The following is an 11,042-nucleotide window of genomic DNA, read 5'->3' on the forward strand; positions in this document are numbered from 1 at the left end:
TTTTTGATTTTCAGAATAAATACATGGATAATTTTCAACATGCACTCTTACAAAACCTTGTCCTTTAATTTTTTCCCTCTCTTCTCCCGCCCTCCTCCCCCAGATGGCAACTAATCCAATAAATGTTAAACATGTTCCATCCTTCTATACATATTTCCACAATTGTCATGATGCACAAGAAAAATCAGATCAAAAAGGGGGAAAAATGAGAAAGAAAACAAGAGTGAAAACACTATTGTGGTCCACACTCACTTCCCACAGTCCTTTCTTTGGGTGCAGATGGCTTTCTTCATCACAAAATCATTGGAACTGGCCTGAATCAGCTATTATTGAGAAGAGCCATCCATATCCATCAGAATTGATCATTGTATAGTCTTGTTGCTGTGTATTATGATCTCCTGGTTCTGCTCATTTCATGTAAGCCTCTCCAGGCCTCTCTGTACTCATCCTGCTGGTCATTTTTCTTCTCTCTCTTTTTTTTTTTAAATTTTAATAGTTTTTATTTACCACATATATGCATGGGTGATTTTACAACATTGACAACTGCCAAACCTTTTGTTCCAATTTTTCCCCTCCTCCCCCTTCCCCAGATGGCAGGTTGACCCATACATGTTCAATATGTTAAAGTATAAATTAAATACAATATATGTGTACACATCCATACAGTTATTTTGCTGTACAAAAAGAATTGGACTTTGAAACTGTACCATTAGCCTGTGAAGGAAAGAAAAAATGCAGGTGGACAAAAACAGAGGGATTGGGAATTCCATGGAGTGGTTCATAGTCGTCTCCCAGAGTTCTTTCTCTGGGTGTAGCCGGTTCAGTTCATTCCTGCTCTGTTGGAACTGATTTGGTTCATCTCATGGTTGGAGAGAGCCACGTTCATCAGAATACATCCTCATATAGTATCATTGTTGAAGTGTATAGTGATTTCCTGGTTCTGCTCATTTCACTCAGCATCAGTTGATGTAAGTCTCTCCAGGCCTCTCTGAAATCCTCCTGCTGGTCATTTCTTACAGAACAATAATATTCCATAACATTCATATACCATAACTTAATTAGCCATTCTCCAACTGATGGGCATCCACTCAGTTTCCAATTTCTGGCCACTACAAAGAGGGCTGCCACAAACATTCTTGCACATACAGGTCTCTTTCCCTTTAAGGTTTCTTTGGGATAGAAGCCCAGTAGTAGCACGGCTGGACCAAAGGGTATGTACAGTTTGATAACCCTTTGGGCGTAGTTCCAAATTGCGCTCCAGAATGGTTGAATTGGTTCACAGTTTCACCAACAATGTATCAGTGTCCCAGTTTTCCCACATCCCCTCCAACGTTCACCATTATCTTTTCCTGTCATCTTGCCAATCTGACAGGTGTGCAGTGGTACCTCAGAGATGTCTTCATTTGCATTTCTCTGATCAATAGTGATCTAGAGCACCTTTTCATGTGACTAGAAATGGATTTAATTCCATCATCTGAAAATTGTCTGTTCATATGCTTTGACCATTTATCAATTGGAGAATGGCTTGATTTCTTATAAATCAGAGTCAGTTCTCTGTAGAGTTTAGAAATGAGGCCTTTATCAGAACCCTTGACTGTAAAAACGTTTTCCCAGTTTAATTGCTTCCCATTTGGGGTTTTCTTGACACAGTGCTTGGAGTGGTTTGTCATCTCCAATTCACGTCAGGGATGAGGAGCTGATGCAAACAAGGTTAAGTGACCTGTCCAGAGTCCCAAAGCTTGTGTCTGAGGCTGGATTGGATGATTTCCTGTTTCCAAGCCCAGTACTTGGAAAGCCTACTGCATCATCACCTGGCTGCCCAGTGAATTATGGGAGCCAAGCCAAAACCGGGGGTTCTCAACCTGGGGTCACTGATAAAATTCAGGGGATCCTTTAAAATTGGATGGGATTAAAAAACTCTAGGCTGGAATTGGTTTCCTTTGCAATGCTTTGTGCATTTAAAAGCATGATTCTGAGAAGGGTCCGTGATACAAGATGGAGAATCTGTGGGCTGCCCGAGTTAGGTCCGAGCGTCATGTCTCCTAGTCTTGGGAAGAGAAGGGGTAACGGATGAGGACTAGGGGTGTTAAGGAAGCGGGGCACCGGGGAAGGAGCTTTCGGAGCCCTCCCAAGCTGCCTCGGGCTGGCCGGTGTGCAGTCCCGGCCCGGACTACATTTGTCCCTCCGAGATTTGGGGGGACGGATGGGAAAAGACAAAGCTGAGTCATGGAGGGTGTGGGGTGCTGAAGATAGCGGCTGTAACCTCTCCTGCAGAGCTGAGGATTCTGTGAACATGCCCCACCCAGGCCTTGAGCATCCTCCCTCCCCCCTCTGGCACCTGCGCCCAGGAGCCCCGCGCCCCCTATTTGCCGTGGTGGGGCCTGGGGCGCTTTCCTTAGTCCTACTCCAGAGCCTGCTGGGGGGTCCCTTCGTCCAAAGCGCCCCTCAGCCTCACTCTCCCCAGAGCAGCTCCCCCTCCCGAGATCGGCCCCTCCCCACAGCATCCCCGTGGGTTGGAAGATGCGGGAAGATGCGGGAAGGGGCGCGGATGAATCTCTCTCTCGGTCTCTTCACGGGTCCCCGGACCTCTCGCCCCTCCCCTCCCCCTCCCCAGAAACGAAGACATGCCCAAAGTGGGACCGGGCGTCTCGTAGCCCCTGGCCCGAGCATCCTGGAAGCCCGCCGGCCGAGTCCGGAATCAGGCGTGGTCCACGGGGCGACGGGGCGGTGGCGCGAGCGCGGAAGAGCCGGGACTCTTTGGGACGGCGGAGGGAACTGGTGGAGAGGCGGTGCTGAGCCCGCCATCTTTGGTCCATTTCAGCGGCAGCGGCGGCGGGAGCGGTAGCAGCGGCGGGAGCGACGGCGAAGCCGAGAAGCAAAGCCCAGCTGAGGCCGGCCGAGCGGAGCCATGGACGAGGAGTACGATGTGATCGTGTTGGGCACGGGCCTTACGGTGAGTCGGGGGCGCTGGGAGGCCGGGAGCGGGGCCGGGACTGGCGCCGCACCTCCGAGGAGCCCCGATGGGAATGCAGCACCCCGCCCCCGCTCCCTCTCAAGCTCCAAGGCCCCTCCTTTCTTCCCCCTCCCCAAAAAAGAGCCTCTCCCTACCCCCAAAGACCAGACTCCCTTCGCCCGGATCCAGAGGCTGACCCCTCCCAAAAGAAAATCAGGCCCTTTCTTCCCCCCCACCCCCCCACCCCGCCCCAAGACAAGCCCCCTGGAAGCGTAACCTCTCCCCACCCTTCCGACCCATTCGCATCGTGACCTTTCTTCCGCGCTCTATGTCCTGTGATCCCATATGCCTTCGTCAAAGCCTCCTTGTCCGCAGCCCCCGGGCCAGGACTACTTTACTTCCCACCCTCCCGGGGCCAGCCCTGAGGTTTACCGTAGTCCCTTCCTCACCTGCCCCCCCCCCCCCCCCCAAGACCGCAGTACTGGATCTCAGCAGCACTCTAGTATTGATGATAAGGGAATCCACCCCTGTGGCCGAGCGGTTGGAAGCGTCTGACCCGCCATCCCGCCTCGGGTAGGGGCCTGAAGTGATTCCACCCACTTCCCCTTCCCCCGGAGGGGGGGACACAGGACCGACTGGGTGTGCTCGTTACCCCTGGAGTGGATGCCATGGATGTAGGTTGAGACCACCGGCCGTGGAATAGCCGGGGGGATCCTGGGTAGTCATTTTAATCTCTCTTTTGATTCATTAGTTTACTCATCTGTAAAATGAGTGCCTTCCAGCTCTAAATGTAATCGCCCACAAGATGGTGGCCCGAGGGCAGGGTTGCTTTGCCTCTTCTCCATCAATTAGCCTGCTCTTGTGGGAGGGTACCTGAGCCTGGGAAATGGAGTTCTCCCGGTCCCTCCCGCCTAGGATAGGGCCCTTGGAAAATGGCCTTTCTCTGCTTCCCATTGCACCTGTGCTAACTGTTTGTCCACATTCTTATTACTTCCTGAAATCCGATGTCAGGGACTGGAGGGGGGGGGGGGCGGGGGCGTTTCTCCACGCCTTGTCATTCCTCCAGCCCAAATGGCCGGCCCCTAAAAGCTGCGCCATGGAGACCGTATGGGGATGGAAACCTACCTCTCCAACCTTTTGTGTGCCTGGTTGGGGGAAGGGGAGGGGCTTCCTACTGCTCCTCCTCCCCCCCCCCCCTTTAAGGTAAAAGAATAGACATGCTAAGAATTCTACACTGGTCTCGGGAGAGAGCAGATTCACAATTGTTTTTTCCCTTTCCTTGTTGGTCTCCTCTCTCCAGGAGTGTATTCTCTCTGGCATCATGTCTGTGAACGGGAAGAAGGTGTTGCACATGGATCGGAATCCTTACTATGGGGGTGAAAGCTCCTCCATCACACCCCTGGAAGAGGTGAGGGGACTTGCTCCGTTTTTCCCAGACTCCATTGCCCAGCTTTTTATAGGCGGACTTCCACAGTCCGATCAGCTCTTTCAAGTTCCTAAGGGACAGTCTTGGAGGTGAGGCTGACATTGAATCCTCCCTTTTCCTTCTCTCTCTGCCTGCAGTTGTTCAAACGGTTTGACCTACCTGAAGGGCCTCCTGAAAGCTTGGGCAGAGGCCGAGACTGGAATGTCGACTTGATCCCCAAATTCCTCATGGCCAATGGTGAGTGGGAGGACGTAGCCGGTGGTAGATGACGGAGGTGGGATGGGGAGAATGAATTTGAGCAGAGGGATCAGGGACAAACCAAGTGAGTGGGAAAAGGCGCACTTACGGAGATGTCTCTTTTCCTCTTCCCATATTACTACAGGCCAGTTGGTGAAGATGTTGCTGTACACAGAAGTGACTCGTTACCTAGACTTTAAAGTCGTAGAAGGAAGCTTTGTCTACAAGGGGGGCAAGATCTACAAGGTGCCATCTACTGAGACTGAGGCCTTGGCCTCCAGTAAGTGTGTCTTTTGATCCCAGCTGTCAGGGCGAAGGGGAGAATGTTCTATCCCAGAGAGCTCTAAGACTGAGCGGTCTCATGATACAGATGGGGGGAAAGTGACTTGTCCAGAACACTGGGGAAAAGGCCATACCAGGGGGTCACAGGTGTACAGGTAGGCAGAGCTTGCCCATTGACAGAACTTGTGTTTCAATGTGCATGCTTTCCAAAGAGGTTAAGCAAGCCGTGTCAGAAGGGTAAAAGTTGAATTCAACAAGCCTTTATAAACTACCTATTTTGTATTAAGCATGGTAGGAAAGTTGGAAAGGCAAATGAAACCATTTCTGCCCTTATGGAGCTGAAATTCTGGCAGAGAGGAAAATGTGTACTTAGATAAATGCACGGAAAACAAATACGAGGGAGTTTAGGGAGGAGGACTGGTCATTATCAATTGGGGAGATCAGGAAAGGTTTCATGCACATAATGTGTAAAGGCTCAGGGAAAGAAGATGTGGCAGTGTAGAGACCAGTTTGGAGTTCTCCGCCTTGTTAATTGGTGAGGTTAGGTAGGTTGAGGCCAGGCTGTGTGGGAATTTAAAGCCAAACTTCTGGACAGCCATCACACTTTTGAACAGGGAAATAATACGGACTTTGGTTGAGATAATTTTAGCCAAAAAACTGGTTAGGAAACCATAGTCCAGATGAGACAATGAGAGCCTGGATGTGAGAGATGTTTTGGAGGTAGAGACAAAGATTAAGCAAATCATTGACCTTGTTAGGATGATGGGGATGTCGAGTTGGGGATAATATTGATTTTGAAGACTGGAAAGATAATAGTGCCCCGATCTTTAAATTAGGAAACTGAGGCCCAGAAGTCATACAGTAACTAAAACAAGAGTAGACCTAGTCTGCTGTTTTGTCTTTTTATCTTGAGTTTTTCATAGTTTCTGCCCCCTTCTCACCTCTAGGGGAAGGAAATGGGTTGGTAAAGAAACTCCTTTCTCTCTCAGACTTGATGGGCATGTTCGAGAAACGCCGATTTAGAAAGTTCCTGGTGTTTGTGGCAAACTTCGATGAGAACGACCCCAAGAGCTTTGAGGGTGTTGATCCTCAGACCACAACCATGCGAGATGTGTATAAAAAATTTGACTTGGGCCAAGATGTTATTGACTTCACTGGCCACGCTCTGGCACTCTACCGAACTGACGAGTAAGGCATTCCTCCATTTTCCTCCTAGCCCCTTGCTTGACCTTGAATGGTAGTAGTTTAAGGGCCTTTCCTTTAACTGGCCATGTTCTAGCACTGTCCCACAACGTTTTTGTTTATTAAACAAACTTCCTCTTTTCCTTCTTTGCTTCCCATTTTTAGCTACTTGGACCAGCCCTGTCTTGAGACCATTAACCGCATCAAACTCTACAGCGAGTCTCTGGCTCGGTATGGGAAGAGCCCATACTTGTATCCTCTCTACGGCCTGGGTGAACTACCCCAGGGATTTGCAAGGTGAGGGGCAAGGAGAATTCAAGCAGAGGTTGGGGGGAGGGGGAGGTAACGATAGGCATGTGAAGGGAATTCTCCAATTTTGCTGCTGTTCTTTTTATTGTTATCAGGCTATTGTCCAGCTGGAGAAACCTGAGGCTTAACAAAGTATAGCAGTGTAGTGATTACCCAGCCAAGGTTACCATCCCTGAGCCTAGGATGATCTTGTATTGCTGTCTTTTGGCTCTGTTCTCAATACCCAAAACCTTGCAGTGAGGAAATAAAATTAGCACCCATTGCAGATGATATGATGATATACTTAGAGAATCCTAGAAAATCATCCCAAAACGTACTGGAAACAATTCACGGCTTTAGCAGAGTTGCAGGATATAAAATAAATCCACACAAATCATCAGCATTTCCATGACAAAGCCCATCAGCAAGAGATGGAAAGAGACAAAATAAAATACATGGGGGGGGGGGGGGGTCTACTTGCCAAGACAAGCTCCAGAACCTATACAAACACAATTACAAAACACTTCTCACACAAATAAAATCAGATCTAAACAATTGGAAATATATCAAATGTTTGTGGCTAGGCTGAGCTAATAGAATAAAAATGACAGTTCTGCCTAAATTGGTCTACTTGTTCACTGCCATACCAATCAGACTGCCAAAACATTTTATAGAACTAGAAAAAAATGACAAAATTTACCGGAAGAACAAAAGGTCAAGAATATCAAGGGAATTAATGAAAAAAAAAAAAAAAAATAGGATGCTGGCTTAGCAGTTTGAAACTTAAAACTATATTGGAAAGAAGTAGTAATCAAAACCCATTTGGTACTGGCTAAGAAATAGAGTGATAGATCAGTGGAATATATTTGATACCCATGACACAATAATAAGGCCTGTAGCAGTCTAGGATTTGAATACTCAAAGCCTTGCTTCAATGCTACTTTGAGGGCTCTTCACATTCCATGGTTTACAATTCCGAATTTTGTTCATGTGAATGGGTGTGAGAGAAGTTAACATAGCCTCATAGAAATATAGCTCCGTTAAAAACAAAACAAAAAAACATAACTACCCCCCAAAACCAGAATGGGCATTATTGATTTTTTTCCTTACATTAGTAGGGAAACATGAGCACTAAAGTGATGAATGTGGTTAAACCCAAGTCACACCCTTAGACTGGCAACTCAAGTCTTCTGGACCAGCCTAAGGGGTGAGAATTTCTCATCGTTGGTACCCCCTTCCCACCTCAGGTTGAGCGCCATCTATGGTGGGACATACATGCTGAACAAGCCTGTGGATGACATCATCATGGAGAATGGAAAGGTGGTAGGGGTGAAGTCAGAAGGGGAGGTAAGCTAAACTATTCTTCTAGAGATCTCTCCCATTGTAGTCAAAGGGCCAAAAGTGGTTTTGACAAGTTTGAAATGACGGGTGGTAGGTACATCCAGAGGCTGAGGTGTTCTAGAAGTTCTGTATGGTACATTCACTTAGTATTGAGTCCAAAGCGGATTTCAGTTTTTTTCCCCTTGTTACAGCAGGTTTCTAGGTACCTTTGGTTTTCTAGGTTCTGACTGATTGGGGAAGAGATAAGGAAGCCACTGAACTGAGCCTGGACCAATAAGAATAAACTAGGATATCAAGTTACCTGCCCACATGGAGTTTCTAATTCTCCTCCAGCTATTTTTGTGAAAACATACAATTGATCCGTTAGACTAGCGAACAGATGGTATCCGTCTTCACATGTGCATTTTGATCCAAGGGTTTTACAGTTTCTCTTGTCAACAACTAATTTTCTTAGTCTGTTAGGGCTAGAGTTGATTATTGAGGTCAAAAGCATAGGTTTGCTTCTTCTATGGCTTAATGAGGCTACTTAACCCCATGTGATCTGGCTGTATCAAGTCCTTGGCCCATGAGAGAAATGTAGTTGAATATGGATCGCTTCTCAGCCTTTTTGCTAAGATCAAATGTAGTCGAGTATGGAAACGACTCAGTGAAGATAGCTAGCTACTGCTGGAGACCCAGTTCAACAGGCCAGGGTGCTGGTTCCCTCTTCCCCAGGTGGCCCGTTGTAAGCAGCTGATCTGTGACCCCAGCTACATCCCCGACCGGGTTCGAAAGGCTGGCCAGGTCATCCGAGTCATCTGCATCCTCAGCCACCCCATCAAGAACACCAATGATGCCAACTCCTGCCAAATCATCATTCCCCAGAATCAGGTCAACAGGAAATCAGGTGGGCGTTGCCGGCATGAGTGAGCATTTGTAGCTGGATCACTCATACTTTCTTTGGATCCCATTTCCCCTCCATCGGACCAGGGATCTTTCGCCTGCCTTCGTGGGGGAGATACTCAGCCTTACCAGACTCATGTAACAGATAGGGACAGTCAATTATTGGTTATCAATTGAATACCTACGGACTGGTTGAATCCCAACAGCTGTAACTGGCTGCCAGGGGATAACATAATATATTATGAGGGGCTTTGTTTGTTTGGTTTTTTGCTGAGGCAATTAGGGTTAAGTGACTTGCCCAGGGTCACACAGCTAGGCAGTGTTAAGTGTTAAGATTTGAACACAGGTCCTCCTGACTTCAGCTAGAGCTGGTGCTCTAGCCACCTCACTGCCCCCTGAATATGCATTTTACATAATACAGCTGATTACAGGCCAAAATGCCTGACAGAATCACTCAGGGTTGTTTTCCTCCCTTGTAGCTATTGTATCCATACAGAAAGTTGTATGGGACAGGGCTGTAGAATTCTAAGTAGCTGCTGTTGGAGAGTGAGAGGACTGATTGCTGTTAACTCACTTTTCTTCTCTAAGACATCTATGTGTGCATGATCTCCTATGCCCATAACGTGGCTGCCCAGGGAAAGTACATCGCTATCGTCAGCACCACAGTGGAAACGGCCGAGCCCGAGAAGGAGATTGAGCCGGCGCTGGAGCTGTTGGAGCCCATCGATCAAAAGTGAGAGGCTGGGGTGACTGGCGGGAGGTACCAAGGGAGCAGGTCTCTGTTTTGCAAAATCTTCATCTCCTTCCTTGTAACTGAGACTGTCAGGGACCAGGGAAATAGGATTGGGGGAGGGGGGAGAAGGGGAGGAGTTCTAGGAAAAAAATATTGGCCTGGGAGGAAAGGAGCCCTCGGATGAACCCTCCCTGCTCTGCTCCTTAGGTTCGTGGCCATCAGTGACTTGTATGAACCAACCGACAATGGACTGGAAAGCCAGGTAACACCTGCCAGATGGCTTCTCCCCCCGGGAGGTTGGGAGTATCCAGTCCCAAAGCGATGCCAGGGTGGGAGGGTCCGCCGCGGAGATGCCGGGCTTCTCTCATCCTCTGAGTATGGCTGCCTCTAGGTATTCTGTTCCTGTTCTTACGACGCCACCACTCACTTTGAGACAACCTGCAATGACATCAAAGATATTTACAAGCGCATGGCTGGGACAGACTTTGACTTTGAAAACATGAAGCGCAAACAGAACGATGTCTTCGGAGAGGATGAGCAGTGATGGCAGGAAGTAATTCCCTTCCCTTAGAGCCCTCACACCTTCTCCTGCCTCCCTCAGCACCGAGTTTCCTTTTCTCCCTTTCTATTTTTTTTTCTACTTTGGGGCTCAAGGGGAAGGTTTAGATGGGCCCCCCAAGTCAGCAACGTGCCCCTGCTTGCCCTCCTACTCCCTCCTCTGCACCTTCCTATTAGCACCCCTTCGGATTCATTCCAGTTGTTGACCAAACCCTAGCCTAGCAGTGAAAGATTGGCGGTGGGTACCTTTCTTCTCCTTGCCCCTGCCCTAGGGAGTCTGGGAGATCTCTCCTGTTTCTCTCCCTCCCCCCTGTCACGTGTCATGGTTTCTGTGCTCTGCTTATCCCTGTGGTCATCCCCCCCCCTTCCCCAAACCCCCGGCCTCTATGGTGCTTTTCTTTGGGGGGAGGGGGGCTAGAGAATGAAAGATGGAAGCAGACTTTCCCCTCCGTGTCTCAGGTGTCTGTCCTCGTGCTCCTCTTCTCCCATGAACACTCGCTGCCTCTAACAGCTACTCACTCATCCTTTGTCCTGACTGTGCTGGGCTGGAATACAAGGGGGGTGGGAGGGACGGGACATCAAGCTGCTGCCGCCGCCGCTGCTGCTGCATCATCGAATTGTATTGCCAGCCCTTTCTCCCTTAATTTATTTTAACTTATTAATATTCCTTTCCGTAGTGATTCCCCCTCCCCCTCCCGTAGGGTGCAGGAGAAGGAAGAAGAAAGGTAGTTCCCCCCTCTCCCTCCCCCCACCCCGGCCTGTCCGTGCTGTATTACTCTGCCCCTTGTAGGTGGGAGACGGAGCCCCTTCCCCGCCCCCGCCCCGCGGGGGGGGGCAGCCAGCCAGGACTTCGGAGAGGTTTTCTGAGGGAAAGTTTACAAAAAGAGGTGGGGAAAGGGACCAAACTCCTGCCATGGCCTGCCCCCTCCCCCGCCTTCCCCCCACCCCCCACGGCCAGTGGGGGGCGGGACCAAATGTCGACAAGTGACTGTGTGTGACTCCCGCTTACTGTGTATCGGACAGGAGAAATAAGTTCCCAATAAAGCCTGTTGAAAAGTTCAGTGTCTGCAGCCGTTATGGGGAGGGGGGGAGGGGCGGGGAGGGAGGGTCTCGCCGCGTCACATCGCGTGTTGCGCTCCCGGACGGAACCGAAACCGCGG

At 49.3% G+C, this 11,042-nt stretch overlaps 1 protein-coding gene across 1 annotated transcript; it reads left to right on the forward strand.

The window, feature by feature from the left end:
• Positions 1-2,796: 2,796 nt before the first annotated feature.
• GDI1 (GDP dissociation inhibitor 1) lies at positions 2,797-10,943 on the forward strand. Its single transcript, XM_074278133.1, has 11 exons — positions 2,797-2,953; positions 4,254-4,361; positions 4,517-4,616; positions 4,762-4,896; positions 5,888-6,086; positions 6,246-6,377; positions 7,616-7,715; positions 8,424-8,595; positions 9,180-9,324; positions 9,532-9,586; positions 9,716-10,943. Exons 1-11 carry the CDS (start codon positions 2,909-2,911, stop codon positions 9,866-9,868), a joined length of 1,344 nt encoding a protein of 447 aa, XP_074134234.1. The 5' UTR covers positions 2,797-2,908; the 3' UTR covers positions 9,869-10,943.
• Positions 10,944-11,042: the final 99 nt, after the last annotated feature.

This window comes from Sminthopsis crassicaudata, chromosome X (assembly GCF_048593235.1).
Source record: "Sminthopsis crassicaudata isolate SCR6 chromosome X, ASM4859323v1, whole genome shotgun sequence".
NCBI classification, from domain to species: domain Eukaryota; kingdom Metazoa; phylum Chordata; class Mammalia; order Dasyuromorphia; family Dasyuridae; genus Sminthopsis; species Sminthopsis crassicaudata.